At 43.6% G+C, this 19,376-nt stretch overlaps 1 protein-coding gene and 1 long non-coding RNA gene across 6 annotated transcripts in view; both read left to right on the forward strand.

Moving 5' to 3' along the window:
* Window positions 1–19,376, forward strand: part of PDE1C (phosphodiesterase 1C) — a 271,452-nt gene that overhangs the window by 193,017 nt on the left and 59,059 nt on the right. For all 5 annotated transcript variants that reach the window (XR_014173167.1, XR_014173168.1, XR_014173169.1 and 2 more), the window contains 4 exons: window positions 9,938–10,051; window positions 11,261–11,443; window positions 12,972–13,038; window positions 18,690–18,806. Coding sequence is in view for 2 of the 5 variants with exons in the window: in XM_081931097.1 (XP_081787223.1) it covers window positions 9,938–10,051; window positions 11,261–11,443; window positions 12,972–13,038; window positions 18,690–18,806 (481 nt within the window). In the remaining 3 variants the exon portion in view is untranslated. The remainder of the gene's footprint in view (window positions 1–9,937; window positions 10,052–11,260; window positions 11,444–12,971; window positions 13,039–18,689; window positions 18,807–19,376) is intronic.
* Window positions 4,550–5,525, forward strand: LOC309353675. The gene is made up of 2 exons (XR_014161994.1): window positions 4,550–4,921; window positions 5,021–5,525. It is a non-coding gene; the product is annotated as an uncharacterized lncRNA (long non-coding RNA).

The raw sequence follows: 19,376 nt of genomic DNA on the forward strand, positions 1-19,376 counted from the left end.
ACCTCGAGGCGCAAATTCAGTCTCCATTCAACAAAAAGCACCTTGCAGTTGCTTAGGGTACTATATCAGGCTAATTGGACTGAGGTAAATATTGCTGTAAAACGTGCTACTGTTTAAGAGTGAACTGAATACCGTGGAAGCTGCAACTTTCTGCCTCATTCTTCGTTGTTTTCATTTATCAAATTAAACATTTGGGGGGGTTACAGAAGCAGCTTCAGTTAGGCAGAGCCACTTTTGCACTGGGATCTCAGCTTGCAGAACCTCTTTCAAAAAAGATACTTCACAGTTTGGTTCCCCCAAAATCCTTGTCATTGTCTGACTGGATCTCACGACACCCTTGCTTCTGAAATGCCCTGCTGGATATCTGGTCTTGGGTCTATGCGATATCATGGATAGCTTGTATGCTACCATGCAGGTGGTGGAAAAAGAAGAAAACTGCCATACACACCAGTAGTTTTTCTTTTTTTGTGAAACGCTAGGCTGGTGTACGTCCCGTAGCAAGGCCTGGGTCCCTACGAAAGCGTCCGTTTTCCGCAGGATGTTATGAACAAAGCTCAATAATGCAAGGAAAATGTAGGCACTAACAAGCCGCAAATATAGTGACTTATTTTCTGTTACTGTTCCCCCACCCCCCGTAAACAATTTATGGCAGTCTGAAATGCCAGGCGGCTGAAATATTCATTGGTGTTGTCATTTTATGGGAAGAAGCAAAGATGAAAGCTAGATGCGGGGAAGTTGATTATCTTTGAAAATGGAATGTTAGAAGCTGGGGGAAAGAATCTGTGGAAAGTGCCTGGCATGTTGTGTTATCTGTGCAAGATAATCTTCTGCTTCATTAATACCGCTGGCATGCTTTCATTAAAATAATTAGAATCTTGCGCATACCTGCCGATATCAGAAAACCCCCAAAGTCCTCGGCATAATATTTTCTGCCTTTCTTCATTCATACCTGGCCTCTCCAGGTAGGGTTGAGAGAGACTCCTGTCTGAAATCCTAGATAGCTGCTTCCTGTCATTGTGGACGGTATTGGGCTTCCTATGTTCTTAGGATCCCCAGCTACTAGTATATAGAGACATACTAGTATGAAGGACATGAAGGAGCGTCTCCACCCCCATCGTTCTGCCCGGACGCTGAGGTCCAGCGCCGAGGGCCTTCTGGTGGTTCCCTCCATAGCTGTCAACTTACAGATTTGAAAATAAGGGACCAGCAGCCAAAATAAGGGACCTGCAGCCTCACCTGTTCCAGGCACTCCAGTCTTCCTGTCCTCCTGCAGTCTGGTCAAACTCATGCTGGGTAGCTTCGAGAACACTGTCCAACCAACTTTGTAACCAGAGGTTCAACTGAATAGAATCTGAATCACATGCACCACAAGGCCTATGCAGCCTCAACTTAAGATGGCTCCCTCGCCTGGCTTTGCACTGCAAAGTTTGCAGCAGCACGTGCAACAAAATGGCATCCAGCATTCAAAAAACTCCTCAGCTTGCATTAACTAGCCACACACAAGGCATGCAAGCTCCACTCCCCAGTCGTTCTTAGACTTCTTATTGGGTGAGCAACACAGCCAAGCAACACAGTTGGAGCCTTCCTCCTCCCTGGCCGGCAGGGAGGGAGGGAGTGGAGCTGCTTCATTTGAAATTTAAGGGGCACCATTTAAGGGACATTTAAGGGACATCCTTCAATAAGGGACAGCAGCAGGACATGGCACTGGAATAAGGGACTGTCCCTTCAAATAAGGGAGACTTGACAACTATGATTCCCTCACTGCGAGAAGCAAAGCTACAGGGAACCAGGCAGAGGGCCTTCTCGGTAGTGGCGCCTACCCTGTGGAACGCCCTCCCATCAGATGTCAAAGTGATAAACAACTACCTGACATTCAGAAGACATCTTAAGACAGCCCTGTTCAGGGAAGTTTTTAATGTGTGACATTTTAGTGTATTTTTTGTCTCTGTGGAAGCCGCCCAGAGTGGCTGGGGAAACCCAGCCAGATGGGCGGGGTACAAATAATAAATTATTATTATTATTATTATTATTATTATTATTATTATTATTATACTGCCTCTGATATTCTGGGGTAATATAGCCACCATGCCTAATTTGTTAATTCCTTTATAAAGTTGTCCAGGTTGGTGGCCATTACTATAACTTCCATAAACTTGGCATTGTGCGAATAAATATTCCCCTTTGCCTGTCCTGAATTTCCTAACTTTCAGGTTTATTAGATGAGTCCTGCTTTTAATATTATGAGACAGAATCTCTGCTTACTCTCGACTTCCTACACAAGATCTCATCACCACAATCCAGACTCCCCAATGAAAGAATAGGTTAAGCGCTTTCAAATACAAGATGTTCAGTTTCTGTAAGTTCTTTTAAAAGCAAAGTTGAATCTTTGATTTTGTTCTAATTGCAGAGTAACAGGTTGTGTTCAAAGTGAGGTTAATTGGGTTCGCCATGCTGGAATGGCTATGTGGCTGGAACGGTTCATAGTTGTTGTTTTTTTTGGGGGGGAGAACAAACAAACACAAGAGAGCCTTGTTGACAGCTTAACATGGCAGACATTTTCATGGACTGGAATCCATTTTGTCAAATCAACGATGTGCAAAGAGAAAAGGCGATGTCAACAGGAAAGTCAAATGCCAGTGGAATGCCAAAAGTACAATTTGTGACAGTGCCCAGAAAATACTCAAAAAAATCTAAGGGGGTTTATGAACACTCGAGAAATTCCACTGCCTCGGTTTCATGTACCCAGTGCCAGATTACCAAATAGGCAGAGAAGGCACCAGCCTATGGGCACCATGCCTTCTGAGGCCCTGCAATAACGGATCAAAATTATATTGATTTGATCTTGAAATAAAATCAGAATGAAGCTTTCTTAGTTCCATGTTATCCTGCTAGAACATATGCCCCAGAGATTTTGACAGTCTAGGGGCCTCCACAGGGTTAAATCTGGCACTGCCTGTACCCCCAACCTTCCTGGCGGCAACTCCCACTGCTGTATGCAGTATGTCAAGTCCCAAAGTTCAACAGTCAGGAAACACAGTCCAGACTCAGACCCAAAGCACAGTCCCTAAGAGGTCTTGGAACATCCAAGCTGAGGTCCATCAACATGGGCATAATGAAATGCTGGGTAGAGTTAGAGCAGCTTTTCTCAATCTTTGGGTCCCCAGATGATGTTGGACTACAACTCCCATCATTTACAGTGGTCAGGGGATGATGGGAGTTGTAGTCCACCAACATCTTGGGACCCAGGGTTGAGAAAGGCTGAGCTAGAGAATGTCACAGTGCTGCATTAATTCAGCCTTAGGTTTATTTTGGCATTGATCTCATGAACAGGCTTTTGAATTTAATATTTTTCTACTTGCATAAGTAAGCTATAGTAGCAACAAGGAAGCCAATTCCCAATTCTCTAGCTTGTGGCTTAGTTGGAAAGAGTCCCTGATTCTGTGCATGAAAAAATATATGACCACAAACAGTAAGTTTGGGCCTTCATAGTCTGATGAACCATTCTGCTACCTGAGAATGAGGCTTGTGATCAACTGGTATCTCTGTTCATATTCATGATCTGATATGATTTTTTAAAAATTTAAAGCGGAACTGGAGTGTTTTGTCACTTTCTGTTTTGGCAGAATTCAGTGTTGTTGTTGTTTTCCCCCGAAAAATTGCCTGTTGTTGTTATTGATCTTTGGAGCACATTTTCATCGCTAGGTTGTCAGAAATTTCTGGCACTGTTTCTTAAGCAGCAAGCATCTAGCATCTACAGGTCTAGCATGCGCAATAAATGAAACAGATGGCGACTTGATTTACAACCCCACGGCAAGTGACAATATAATGTTTACTAATGACATTTAATAGGCACCCCACAAAAATACAGTTAATTGCATGCATGAAGTGGGCTGGGTTTGAGAAAGCACAAATTAGTTACTGCTGGGAATGCGCTGTGCAACGATGTGGAAATGGATACATCTTGTTTTCCTGTAGAATTCTTATTTTTCTGTACAATTCAAAAGTGTATGCTGCCCAAGCGCCGTAGCTGATAACATGTAAATAACCTTGGCTTTGCAGAAGACTGTTGGGCTTCAGCAGACAGGCAGAAGGCAACTGGTCTTGGCAAGTCGTGACTGGTTGCTGTGCCAAGGGGCTGATTTTGAAGGTGCTGCTTGAAGGGGGCATCTGCAGACACTACAGAAGCAGAATTTAAATAGGTTACCATGAAAGTCTAGGTCATATGTCTTTTAGCAAGTTGAACTTCTTGTGCTAAATAGGATGCCATCTTTCGTCATATGACTAATGCCTCAGTTTTACCACTTTTCATCGGTTAAGGAGACATTCCAACAGCAATTTCTCCAGCGCAGCCCCTCCTCGTGCTCCCTTCTCTCCCTTTCTCACTGTAATGGGCAAGAACCGGACTTTGCTTCACACTCCATCGCGACCCGAATACAGCTAGCCACAATCTTTTCCTCTCCCTCTCTCTTAACTTTTCTTCTCAGTCCATCGCTGCCGTTAGGAGACGCCCAACAACCGTTCCGCTCGACTAGCTGTTATCGCGATACCATCTCAGAGAATGGTGTTGCTTCAGCAGATGGAGAGTCATCTAGGAGACAAAGAAGCTGAGAAGACATGGCAGATACAAGAAGCTGATGCAGCTCGTAAAAGAAATGTAGCACCTTTAAATGATATAAAAACAGCAGGGGAAAAGCTACAGTCGAGAGACCACTTACTTCTGCACCCTGACATTGTTAATCTTGAGACTCTTTACTGGGCAAAAGTAGAAGAATCCATTCCTAAGTGGGAGCCATTTTTTTTAGGAAGAACACAAGCCCCTATTGGGGTTAGAAAAATGAAGCCAACAAAGAAAAACACAAGTCCCCCCAAGAGATAAATGAAAATCAGGTCTGTGGGAAGGATTTGCTCATTCTTCCAAATGGTGGGTTATTAAATGGTTCTTTAAATTTTTGTTGGATAAGCTACATGAATTCTGAATTGGCAATGAAGAGTTCTCCCTCATCAGCCTGTTTATCTACAGGAGAGTGACCTTTGTATCAAACATGGAAGACATCAAACATCAAGATGAAAACTCAGCCGTTCAACTGTTTAGTCAAGATGAGCAAATATGGAATCTTATCCTTCACTTTTGTGAAGGAGAAGCATCTTTTCCCAATAATAAAAGTGGAAGCACATGCCAATCCGACTGCCCAATGAGAAGATTTGTTTCACGAGTAAGGCATGCATTCCCCATAATTTCGGCAAGCTGGGTTTAGCTGGTGGCTGGGGACTTAAACAGAACCCTGAGTGACAGAGGCTGAAGAAGAAACCCAAGGAATTTTAACATTCCCACATAATTTAACCATGCCCACCTCCCCAGTCATGTTTGGTCTATAGGCATATCTTATGTGGCTAAATATTGCTCTGCTCTCATACTGTATTTCAGTTTGGATCCAGCTGATGTAACAGGATTTAAGCACAGGATTTTAGAATTTTCCAGCACTAAACTCAGCTTGGTGTTTGGGATAGATTCTCCATCAAAAGCATACAGCAATAAAAGGCCATATTAAACTTTAAAAAAAAAAGTCTAGGTCATAGCGGGAGGGGGAGCATCTTGATGGAGCTAATGAATATGTATAAAGGTTTTCATAGTCTCCCCACAAACATCTAGGACTGGAGAGGCAGAGCTTCTAGGTAAAACAATCTGCCTTCCAGGCAGGGCTGTCTTAAGCATATGTGGCACTGGGGTGCAAAGATCTGCCTGGCACCCCCCCCCCAAGGTTGCCCAGTCCCAGGTGCGAAGGAGGGTGGAGCTGGCTGGCCACCTCAGCGTCTCACTGGCTCGGTCGTCCCCAAACTCATGGCGCAGAGCTGCCTGCAGCAGAAGAGCCCACGGCGGCACTCCAACTGATGGGTGGGCTCTGTTGGGATACTGCCGGGGAGACGGAGGCATCAGGCGGGACCCCAGGTGGCTCTGGATGATCACCGGTCTCCCATGGAACAGCATCAGTCAATTAGCAACATGAGCCTCAGGTACGTTCCGAGACCCGTGCACATTCTGTCAGCAGAGGGTATAAATCATCCACAACGAAAAATGCAGACAGAGAGAGTTGTGCAAGCATTTTTACACCATTTATTCAGTGTGTTCAGGAACAAAGAAGACTGCTTGCCTTCGTGTCCGGCAGAACAGCCTCTTAGCAAAAGCAACATACAGCGGACGTTCCCAGCAGTGTTGGGAGTAAACAGGCATGTGATACACAAACGTCATGCCTGTACCCTTTCAAGGTGGAATGGAACTATATCCTAATAGGCTCTTCCCCGGAGTCAACTCTCAGGCTCTCAGCCTGGCACCCCTGAAAACCCATCACCCAGGTGCCCTGCACCCCTAGCGCCTATGGGTAAGACGGCCCTGCTTCCCTGTACGAGTGCCAGTCCCTCTCTTTTGAGAAATAAATCCTTTGGCCTACTACCTTCCATAGACATTTAATGCAACAATTGTTAAGCATGTTTGCATGTAAGTTAAGCTTATCTAGTTCAGCACCACATGCACAAACACATTTGGGATCTTTAGATGTGCCCAGGCTAAAACCACATTCTGGGTTGAGGTAGGGGTGGAAGGGGTAATGAATTTTGACAGAACTAAAGAATTGATGACTTGTACATCCAGAGGCATAGGAAGGGGTGTGTGGGGGGGTGCAGACTGCCCCAGGTGTCATCCCTGAGGGGGTGACAAAATGGTACATCGTGGGGACAGCACTTACTGTGGGGCCTGGCCTGCAGCGCACCTGAGCTACGTGTCTCTCCTGGAAGTGACGCGGGGACTCGGGGCCCTGTGTTGCCAGAAACAGCAGTGTGGGACTTTCATCCGCCAGGCGGACTCCATGGGCAGCTCACCAGGTGCCCCCCTGGGTGGAATGCTGCCCCGCCCCCACCCCTCCAGGTGCTGGAGCAGCTAGCTACGCCTCTGTGTACATCGGTGAACTTTTACATCCCACCAGACTTGTTTATGTGTGCCCACTGTCACACAACATGGGGGAGGACATGAACCTGACAGACCAAAGAATTCGATGGCCTGGCATCAGGGAACATCACCGGCCCTGAGATGGTTAGGTGGTATCAGTGTCATGGATTTTGACAGAATGAAAGACAGAAATGTGGTCGTCTGGATATCAGCAAAGGTTATACCCGTGTTGAAATATGGCAAGATCAGAAAAATGATGTTCAGGAACCATCAAGAAAAGATCAGCTGAAGATATCAGAGGGAATAAGGGGAAATGAAGTTCCACCAGATTCAGGAGCCACCTTAGTATTGCTGCTTCGAATTAATGCAACCCTTATAGCTTGTGCCTCTAGATTCAAGCAACAAATGGGCTTTGGAGCTCATTAGTGTGAATAAGAACATATGTCACTCAGAAGAATATGAAAACTGGATTTAGTTGTTATCCTGAGCAGGGAGGCATGCGCTAGGCTTTCCAATTTTCACTAGGGACAACTTTGCTGCTTTCTGTATCTTGGGTTGCCAAATGTTGGGCTTGCCTGCTAACAGTAAGACTTTGGCAGCTGGCAGGCCTATCATGTATTCCTGCAGTCCAGCTGGATTCTGCCCAGATCCCTTTTCTTCTCTCTTTTCCCCATGATTGGATACAAGAGATCAATGAGTGGAGACTATAGAGAACCAGACTTAATGGAATAAGCTAGGTGGGAATGCCATATTTGGCACAGCACATGGTGTCTGCGTTTTGCAATCTTGCACCACAGATATAAGGAGCCAGTTCCATAGTGAATCATCATCCCCAGTGGAAACCTTATTACTATAGTGAGGGACACAATTCCATCACAAGGATATTCTGTCTTCTTCCCATATTTCCATAATATTGAGGCCAAAACAGGTGTCCATGCACCTTACATGCAGTATGTTGTTCAGAAGTTGTTCAGTGCATTTTCGCCGCTGAAAGTGGAAGGAAATATGTGTTGTAATATTGATGTATTACATGCTATTTATGAGATATATGGTAGCTGTAATTTGTGTGTGTGTGTAAAGAAATATTTTCTACTGCAGAAATACAGCGACATACTTTTTTAAAAAGGGGCTTTAAAATAATATTGTTACACAGCCATTTCATACTGCTTCAAAAGACACAGGACATGATGGTTGGAAACTTGCTTTCAAATATCTTGAGGGATTTTGCGACAAATTGCAGCCTGGAAATCTGCCAGGCACCGTACTCCTGCAACGTAGAGATAAAGGGTTGCATCCATCTTTGGGCTTGAGTTGGTCATTATTTTCATTGGAGTTTTTCTGTTGGGTACCATTCATTCATTTTTCTGTTAGATACTTTTGGTGCATGCTCGAATTCCCAACCATGCTTAGGCATGTTTTGCCTTAGCACTGAACGCCTTGCTTATCACGGTCCCTTGTAACACTAAAAGAAACGTGTGTTTATAAAACTCTCTGGAAGTAAATTCAGGAAGCAGATATAAGGAAAAGGACATACCAACACCTAGGCCTTTGCAGGCCTTCAATCACTAGTGAGCCTGAACTTTTGCTAAACCACAGTGCGTCTGCGCCCATTTGCCAGACCAAGCTGAAACACAGTAAAGACTTGTTGCGGTCATTTGAAAGAACTGCAGGCACGAAATTCTATGATTTATTCTGAGCGGCTTCACTCATGCTTTAAAAGCATTGATCACACAAAAGAGACAATGGCAGCCGACTCTCTTTCACTGAAGGCACGTGGCCACTTCCAGCACCTCTACCAGATAAGTTATAAATAACAAATGACAGACAAGTGCAACAACATTTTTTTGTGTATGTGAATCACACGGTTCTATTCCGAAAGCCCTCTTCGTTTGCCAGATGATGGATGGACTGTGTGCCACATCTAATATTGTATGATGGATGCTAGCGCTGCAGTGTTAGAGCTATTCATTCTGCCTGAATTGTATATGGATGTTTGAACACTGCAGAACAAATGTGCAGGGTTATGTTTAGCGAATTGGATCAAAGGCACATAATACAAACGTAAGAGTCTCTATTATTCCTTCACTTTGCCCATGCTACATTTCATGCATTTTAAGATCCAGTGTATTCATTCTTAAGCAAAATCAATAAAGGGCAGGATCCACAGAGCTGTGGGGAGAAGTTTCATGTCTACATCAGGATCCCGGAGGTCCCTTTTTCATGCCCCCACATCTGCTTCCGAAAGCTAGGAGACAATGCAAAGTTGTGCCCAATGCAGTGAAAAGTGTTCCAATTAGAAAAGCAAATTGCTTACACGACTATTTGGCAAACCTGGAGAGGCATCTTTTTATAACTAGTCTTTACAACTAGTTAACTCTATACATGTTGAACAGAATTCTCTGTATTAAATAAACTCTGCTAGAGATTGCATTCTCCTGGAATGCTGTGTTGAAACTAAGATGTTCAAAATCTTCCTGTCCCTCCTTTTAGAATTTCAACACTGTTTGATGATACAAAACATCCTTCATGCCTGCACTTTCTGTTAAAAAGCCATATTGGGAGAATGGAAATGCTTTTATGAAAGGCAGCTCTCTACCAGGGAGCTAGGAATATATAAGATGGTAGATTAATCCAAACTGTTCAGTCTGTCTTCTGCAGTAGCCTAGATAACAACACCCTGGTGGAATCTACACAAATGTAAAAAAACGCTGTAAAAATGCTTTTAAAAAAACATTTTTAAAAATATATAGAATTTGCCATAACTCACTGTTGCCATCTAGTGTCAGATTTGTATAATGCACTTTACAAAACAAAAGTTATTTGCAGCTGTATAGCTCAGTCCCCTTTTATGGGTTGTAACCATCATATACTCACAGCCCTCATATTCTGTTAAGAGGATGGTGAAAGAAAGTTAAGGATTTGGGGATATTAATCTGAACTCCTTTGGAATTCCAGATGTGGATTTGTGCTAATCAAATTCTTGTTTTCTTCTCTTAGGTTACGATCTTTGGTGAAGCAGCTAGAGAGAGGAGAGGCTTCTGTTGTTGACTTGAAAAAGAACTTGGAATATGCTGCTACAGTACTTGAATCTGTGTACATTGATGAAACCAGGTGAGACGATTGTTTCAGTGTAGTAATGCTTTATTTTCATCATTTATTTTTTTAAGTAAACAAGCTTAATACCTCATCCTATTTCTTGGGTTTAGTGTGAGTCACACAAAGATTCACAAAATGTTTAGGGGTCTGCATACCCCTGAGTCCCCCCAGAAAAAGCACTGTGAATAACCCTGCAAAGATCTGTAAAGTATTGCACTTGGGCAAAAAAAATGAGAGGCACAAATACAAGATGGGTGACACCTGGCTTGAGAGCAGTACATGTGAAAAGGATCTAGGAGTCTTGGTTGACCACAAAGTTGACATGAGCCAACAGTGTGACGCGGCAGCTAAAAAAGCCAATGCAATTCTGGGCTGCATCAATAAGAGTATAGCATCTAGATCAAGGGAAGTAATAGTGCCACTGTATTCTGCTCTGCTCAGACCTCACCTGGAGTACTGTGTCCAGTTCTGGGCACCACAGTTCAAGAAGGACACTGACAAACTGGAACGTGTCCAGAGGAGGGCAACCAAAATGGTCAAAGGCCTGGAAACGATGCCTTATGAGGAACGGCTAAGGGAGCTGGGCATGTTTAGCCTGGAGAAGAGGAGGTTAAGGGGTGATATGATAGCCATGTTCAAATATATAAAAGGATGTCACATAGAGGAGGGAGAAAGGTTGTTTTCTGCTGCTCCAGAGAAGCGGACACGGAGCAATTGATCCAAACTACAAGAAAGAAGATTCCACCTAAACATTAGGAAGAACTTCCTGACAGTAAGAGCTGTTTGACAGTGGAATTTGCTGCCAAGGAGTGTGGTGGAGTCTCCTTCTTTGGAGGTCTTTAAGCAGAGGCTTGACAACCATATGTCAGGAGTGCTCTGATGGTGTTTCCTGCTTGGCAGGGGGTTGGACTCGATGGCACTTGTGGTCTCTTCCAACTCTATGATTCTATGATTCTATGAGATCTTCCTTCGTTTTTCTCACACTCCAGAAGTGAGCTACTTTACAATCTGGGGTTCTGCAGTTGTCTATAGAAATAACTAAATGTCAATTATTTTCTACATTAAATTCACCTGAAAGAAAACAACCACCAACCAACAAACCAGCAGATTTAGTTAGGGGCTGGGCATGTGCAACAACTTGTAAACAGGCGAAACGTTGCAAGAAAAATGCCGTCTCTGTGGAAATCTTTATTTAACATATCTCCCCTGTATCTCTCCCAACAGGCGTCTGTTGGATACGGAAGATGAACTCAGTGATATCCAGTCAGATGCTGTGCCCTCGGAAGTACGGGATTGGCTGGCTTCTACTTTCACACGGCAAATGGGGATGATGCTGAAAAGGAGCGAGGAAAAGCCACGATTCCGAAGTATTGTGCATGCAGTTCAGGCTGGGATATTTGTGGAGAGGTAACAGATGATGCGATCGCTCTGCACCAAAGAATAGACAGATGTTGCAGTTTATAGATATTGGAGCTTTGTAGGTAAACGTGAGCGACCAATGAAGGCCCAATAGTTCTTCTGAAGAATTGGCCAGAATCACGACTTCACTTTCTCCATCTCTAAATCCAAATATGAGGGCCCTCTGTCTCCGAGGGCCTTCTGATCACAATAATTCAGAAATGGCTAGCACTTATGATACCATAACAACCCTGAATCATTTCAGTTAACCAGTTTTAGTATTTGCATCACTTTGAGATGAATTGCATCTTGGGCTAATGATGTCTGAGAGGAAACAGGATCCAAGGTTGCTATTTTGATAACACAGAATGGTGCATTTTGCAATTATGTTTGGGGTGGCAGGAAAGCTGTGGCAGTGTTTTGCATTGAAGCATTAACTGTAAAGACAACTTTGTCTAACCTTGCCATTGAAATAACAACACACATTTACTTTGAAGTAATAATAATAATAATAATTTTTATTTATACCCCGCCCTCCCCAGCCAAGGCCAGGCTCAGGGCAGCTAACAAGCAATAATAAAAACAAGTTGAATGAATACAACTTAAAAACAAGATTAAAATACAACATTAAAATATTGAAACATTAAAATATTAAAATGCAGCGCAATCACAGGAGGAGAAAGGAAAAATAAAAAATAAAGGGGGGGGGGTCAAATTGGCTCCAAGCCAAAGGCCAGGCAGAACAACTCTGTCTTACAGGCCCTGTGGAAAGAAATCAGATCCTGCAGGGCCCTGGTCTCATGAGGCAGAGCGTTCCACCAGACCGGAGCCAGAGTTGAAAAGGCCCTGGCTCTGGTTGAAGCCAATCTAACTTCCTTAGGGCCCGGGACCACTAGGGTGTTGCTATTTATGGACCTTGAGCCTCTCCGTGGTGCATACCGGGAGAGGTGGTCCCGTAGGTACGAGGGTCCTAAGTAAGTCGAAGTGATGTCAGCGCTTCCAAGTGAGCATACTGGATCATCCTGATCCAATGATCCTCTTCCACGTGTGGTTGGGATCTTTTACATTGGCTACAGCTGTTTTGTATAGGCAACATCCTGCGGGATCTTGTTCCATGTGGAGGACAAGAACAGAGCCAGTGCTCTGCCTTCTGAGCACGAAAATGTCATGGGGTCATTGTGTACCTTCATAATAAAGGAAATTTGTGCAGGTTGGGCTGGTGGTGGTTTTGCAGATTCAAACCGACGTGTGCAAGGCATGAAATGGTGGCAGTGGCGAAGCAGTACAGGCAGCCTATATTCTGGCTGTAAACATTTTAAGTAAATGCATACCTTCATCAAAGCACAACATATGGCAGTAGTTCTGCAGAGAGCTCTTTTGCGTGAAGCTATCTCTGGGTCTGAAGGGAACATTTTGGCATAGAAATTGATGCCAGTGGGAATAAAGGAAGAAAGGCCATTTGTTTGGCCTGGGTAAAAACGATGTATTCTGAAGAGAACTCTGTCATGTGTGTAATTAATTTGTTTTATCTTGACAGAATGTACAGACGGACATCCAATATGGTTGGACTTAGCTACCCACCAGCTGTCATTGGAGTACTAAAGGTAATGCCAGTGGTGGATCTCTCTTACGAAACACTGAAATGACACGGGGATTTCATGTAGAGGTCTGTGCATGTTCTGACTTTCATTGTGTCTGAAAAATAATTTAGCTTACATCTTACAAGGAGACAAAATGCATCAGAGACAAACAGTCCAGAGGTTACCTGATGATCTTCGGCTCATTTCTATTGTTAAAATATCACCACTAGAGTAAGGTGTGATATCTTCTGTATGTAAACAGGAAGTAGAAAATGAAGTCTTGAACAGTGCCCTAAGAATAAAGGTAAAGGTAAAGGGACCCATGACCATTAGGTCCAGTCATGGCTGACTCTGGGGTTGCGGCGCTCACCTTGCTCTATCGGCCAAGGGAGCTGGCGTACAGCTTCCGGGTCATGTGGCCAGCATTATTAAGCCGCTTCTGGTGAACCAGAGCAGCGCATGGAAACGCTGTTTACCTTCCTGCCGGAGCGGTATCTATTTATCTACTTGCACTTTGACGTGCTTTTGAACTGCTAGGTTGGCAGGAGCAGGGACCGAACAACGAGAGCTCACCCCGTAGCGGGGATTCGAACCGCTGACCTTCTGATCGGCAAGTCCTAGGCTCTGTGGTTTAACCCACAGCGCCACCCTAAGCATTAAATCTTATAACAGCCTTACGTGGGCTACAGCAGTGCTACAACAAGAAGTATGGTATGCAACAATGTTGTTACCTAAATACCTTAGTTCTCTATGTTAAGAGGACTGTAGATTGAGCCTCTAATGTGCATAACTAGCAGCCATTGTGCACAGTCACCAGGCCTCCTGATTTGAACGTGGATTAAGGAGGGTTCTAATTGATCATTTTATTTGGTGGGCTGTCCTACTTCCCAGTGTTAGCATCACCTAGAGTCAAAAGGTGTATTTCAGCTCTATACAATAGCTTTTCTTTTCTGCCACTATTTGCCTCTTCTGCAATGGAATGAAAGTGATTTGCAAGCTGGCAGAAGTGGCACAGGGAAATTTCAGAGCACACTGAATAATAATAATAATAATAATAATAATAATAATAATAATTTATTTATACCCCGCCCATCTGGCTGGGTTTCCCCAGCCACTCTGGGCGGCTTCCAACCAAATATTAAAATCAATACAGCGTCAGACATTAAAAACTTCCCTAAACAGGGCTGCCTTCAGTTGTCTTTTAAAAGTAAAATAGTTGCTTATTGCCTTGACATCTGATGGGAGGGCATTCTACAGTGCAGGCGCCACCACCGAGAAGGCCCTCTGCCTGGTTCCCTGTATTTTTTTTAAAGAATATTTATTAAAGTTTTCAATAGTCATACAATAAAAATCAAAAAGAAAAAATAACAAAAATACAAAAATGAAAATAATTAAAAACACATAAAGTTTCCATTACTTATTTTCCATTAACTTGTTTCCCAGACCTCCTCTTACCTCCATTTTTTGTATTCCAATTCAAATTGTTAGTTCAGCAAATCCTTATCAATAAATTTTAACCTATTTCTAAACCTCCCCCCCCATATTCTCTTAAAGCATTACAGCTGGAAACCACTTAATTTCTATCCGACATCATTCTAAAATTCATTAATTTTGCAATATTTCTGTAAATAGTCTTTCAATTTCTTCCAATCTTCTTCCGCCTGTTCCCTGTAACCTCACTTCTTGCAGCGAGGGAACCCCCAGAAGGCCCTCGGTGCTGGACCTCAGTGTCCGGGCAGAATGTTGAGGGATGGAGACGCTCCTTCAGGTATACAGGATCGAGGCCATTTAGGGCGTTAAAGGTCAGCGGCAACACTGAAGCAGGACAGTCCCATTTTAAAAATGTTATCTTCACATCAGGCAATTGATGCAACGTCAGTGTATGTCGCTCCCACTGTTCTGCTTTTCTGGCTGCTTGAGGAAATGTCACTTAGTCTGAAAACACATCGGGGGAAATTACAGCCCAACTGCATGTAGGATATTCATGCTATAATCAAATGTATAATGTATGAGTTGTGTCGATGGAAATTGCCTTGTAAGTCTGATTTGCAGCACACTTGGGCGTCTCTTTTTCCTGCCACCTTTCATTACATTTGTACACTAGAATTTACATTGATTAAAAACGGCAATAAAAAATTGCTTGGCAGTGGCTACTTAGGTGAACGCGTAATGATATATATCAAATGGCCCAAAGTACCATTAACTTCTGGTACACGATTAACAACATAACAGCGAAGGGACTGAGAATTGTATTTTCAATTAAGTAATTTTAAACCATTCCATGTGGCAGCCATCACTGCATAGCAGACAATTTGCGTGCACTTACAGTCACCAGACATTTTCTTGACATTATAATGAAAATAAGAAAAGAAAAATGCACTGAAAGAGCTTTCCTTCCCCCCAAAATTAAAGATGCACATAGCGCTTGCTACATGTGGTTGCCTATATTTGTGCAGATTTAATGATTTTCTCTCTGTCACTGCATTCCTTTCTTTTTGGAAGCATGGGGTGGCTTTGAGGAAACTGCCCAAACAAAGTGGTGCAATTTTCATTTCAAATGGTTGCCTCACTATTGTGGTAGCATCTTCCACTGGGGGCAAATCCTGCATAACAAATCAGCATTGTGACTGCACAGTACATTGAGTATCCATTGGCTGTCTTCTCTATTGCTGGGTTGTGTTTGAGCTTAAAAAAAACCAAAACACCTAGCCAAGTGGCAATGATAGGAATGGAACCTCAAGACTTGAGATCATGGGGAGGGTAACCTTTTTATAAACGCGAACTTTTGCCAAAGTGCAGAGATGGGCATGCTACCCTGGTCTCTGCTTGGTGTGACTCAGAAATCACTTGACTTGCGTGTGAGTTTGAAAACAACAGCAACCAGAAACAAGTTGGCTCATTCCCTGAGTCAACCCAAGAGGGTTGGGAAGTGTGCACCTTGGCTCCCAGTATTCAACACATTCTCCCCAATGATGTTTTTCTTCGCTGCTTCTCCGATTTCTTTCTGGTGCACTCTGCAGCGTGTCAAGAGTAAAAGAGCAGTAGTGCTTGGGAACCGAAAGTTTCTCAAGGGCAATATCCCTTGAGAAGACTTCACTTCCTACGCAGTCCTATGCCTTTTGTCCAGATACAAAGGTACCTCGGGTTAAGTACTTAATTCGTTCCGGAGGTCCGTTCTTAACCTGTAACTGTTTTTAACCTGAAGCACCACTTTAGCTAATGGGACCTCCTGCTGGTGCTGTGCCGCTGCTGTACGATTTCTGTTCTCATCCTGAAGCAAAGTTCTTAACCTGAAGCACTATTTCTGGGTTAGCGGAGTCTGTAACCTGAAGCGTATGTAACCTGAAGCGTACGTAACCCGAGGTACTACTGTACACTGTGAAGGATGCCAGGATGATGGAGAGGAAGGAGAAAACCTTTCCTCCCCTTGCCCTCTGCTTCAGCTACTACAGCATCTCCCAGGTGGAATCTACACACATTTAAAGAAACGCTGTGGAAATGCTTTTAAAAAAAACGTTTTGAAAAATATATTGAATTTGCCATGGTTCACTGTCGCCATCTAGTGCCACATTTGTATAATGCACTTTACAACACACTTAAATCGTTTTATTTGCAGCTGTATAGCTGAGTCCCCACTCTCTACTTGCAGTTAAGAAAAGAGGAGGGTAGAGAAGATGCATTGGGGACAGATGTAGATAGGGGTGCACTGCAGCTGAGAAACCTTTCTCAGCACGGGAATAAACAGAAACAGCCATAAATAAATAAATAATTTTTTTTATTTATACCCTGCCCTTCCTGGTTCAGAAAACCGGGCTCAGGGTGGCTAACCACAAATTTAAAACATTTAATTGATACAACAACAACAACAAAAACAGCATAAAATACAGTATAAAACATGAATAACAATAAATTCAGAATTCAAAAAACAATTTAGGGGGAAAATCCATCCAATAAACATTAGATGATCACCAGGGCTAGCTGGCTAAATTAGTCCTATTTGGGCCAGCGAGGAGACCAGGGGAGAATTAGCTGTGGGATCCCAAAGTGGGTAATCTTCATAAAAAGGGGAGACGGAGGGAAGGAAGGGGAATAAAAGATCAGGCTAAGTTCAGATTGAAAGCCAGGTGGAATAGCTCTCTTACAGGCCCTGCGGAAGGAAGTTAAATCCTGCAGGGCCCTGGTCTCATGGGACAGAGCATTCCACCAGGTCGGAGCCATCACTGAAAAGGCCCTGGCCCTGGTGGAGGGTAATCTGACTTCCTTAGGGCCCGGGACCTCTAAACTATGATTATTCATGGACCTTAAGGTCCTCTGCAGGGCATACCAGGAGAGGAATGAACGTCAGGGGTTCATAGGGGCAGAGAGCCAGTGTGGTGTAGTGGTTAAGAGCGGTAGTCTCATAATCTGGGGAACTGGGTTCTCTTTCCTGCTCCTCCACATGCAGCTGCTGGGTGACCTTGGGCTAGTCACACTTCTCTGAAGTCTCTCAGCCCCACTCACCTCACAGAGTGTTTGTTGTGGGGGAGGAAGGGAAAGGAGAATGTTAGCCGCTTTGAGACTCCTGAAGGGGAGTGAAAGGCGGGATATCAAGTCCAAACTCCTCCTCCTCCTCCAATCCAGATTTCTCTTTTGAGAGGTCCTTTTAAGAAGTTCATTTCCAAGATAGTCTTGAACAAATTTCTTCTACACCTCTTGGGAAAAGGTTTCATTTCTTAATCTGTTATCACGAGAAATTGTGGAGGGAACATATAGAGGAATGCACCGCAGCAAAAATTAAAAAATGTCATAAGCACAATCTATTCATCGCTACTTAATTCTTCAATTTCTCTCTTTGATGTGTATGATTTTGAAGACAGATGACACTTGCTGGAGCCCAGTAGGTCTGAATCTGAGTGCTTGGATGAGAGATTAGCTAGCACCTAGGAACACCACTTTTTCTTCCATTATAAAAGAAAGACAGTAAACGAAAGAATGAAAGCATGAATGAAAAAGAATGAAAGAATGAAGTTCTCTCTAAGCAGTAAATGCTCCAACCAAAATAGATGGCTCTCTGATGTTTCTCGAATTTAGAGCTAGATTCTGCATTCTTTAGCTTGGTTGCTTGTAGCTGCCACAGGATTTAATTTGACTGGTTAGAATTATAAAGGTAAAGGACCCCTGACAGTTAAGTCCAGTTGCAGATGACTCTGGGGTTGCGGCACTCATCTCGCTTTACAGACCGAGGGAGCCGGCATTTGTCCACAGACAGTTTTTCCGGGTCATGTGGTCAGCATGACTAAGCCACTTCTGGCAAAACCAGAGCAGTGCACAGAAACGCCATTTACCTTCCCGCTGGAGCGGTACCTATTTATCTACTTGCACTTTGGGGCGTGCTTTCAAACTGCTAGGTTAGCAGGAGCTGGGACCGAGCAACAGGAGCTCACCCCATTGCGGGGATTCGAACTGCCAACCTTCTGATCATCAAGCCCAAGAGGCTCAGTGGTTTAGACCACAGCGCCACCCACGTCCTCTCGTTAAAATTGCTAGCATCTTAATATGCCAAACAGATTCAACTCAAAAATTTACTGACTACCTTACATCATCAAAGCATGTATAGGCTTTGTATTTCTCAGTCGTTGCTTTTCTTCTGTCACTGATGAAGAAAACACACACTAATGCTGCCTTTTCTCTCACAGAACGTAGACAAGTGGTCCTTCGACGTATTTGCACTAAACGACGCTAGTGGGGACCATGCACTGAAATTCATTTTCTACGAATTGCTCACACGTTATGATTTGATCAGCCGCTTCAAGGTCAGTAATCCTGCAGTGCCCTTCCTCTCTGTTCTCTTGTAATTTACTCAAAGGAGAAATATCACTAACCTTGTAATTCTGCTTTATCTGTGCTATTGGCCATGAACATGTGGTTGGTAAACCCTGTCTGTCGAATACTTGTCACCTGATTTAACTAGGATGTTATTACTATTGTGATGAACGAGACCAAGTGAGAATCAGTCAATATGGCAGCATATTGAAATGGGGTGCATTTACTGGCTTCACTGAAGGAAGGGTCCCATGCTGTATTCAGTAGCACTCCTGTCACAAAAGTTTTTGATGCCTGTTATGTACTGAGTTGAATAGGATCTAAAATGCAGCAGTCTGATTGGTCCCAGAACAATAGGATTCAGAATGCAGCAGTCTGATTGGTCCACAGGAGCCACCCAATCCAGCTCCAGGTGGAAGGGAATCAGCAACCTGATTGGCCTACAGGAGAATTCTGGAATTAGCCAATCACATGGGGCCCATTGTGTAAATAATGTATATAAGGCAGACATTCTGGGGGAACTTCCATCCCTCCTCACCACTATGAGCACTATCCATGTA

The sequence above is a fragment of the Podarcis melisellensis genome, assembly GCF_964234715.1.
Source record: "Podarcis melisellensis genome assembly, chromosome: 12".
Taxonomy (NCBI): domain Eukaryota; kingdom Metazoa; phylum Chordata; class Lepidosauria; order Squamata; family Lacertidae; genus Podarcis; species Podarcis melisellensis.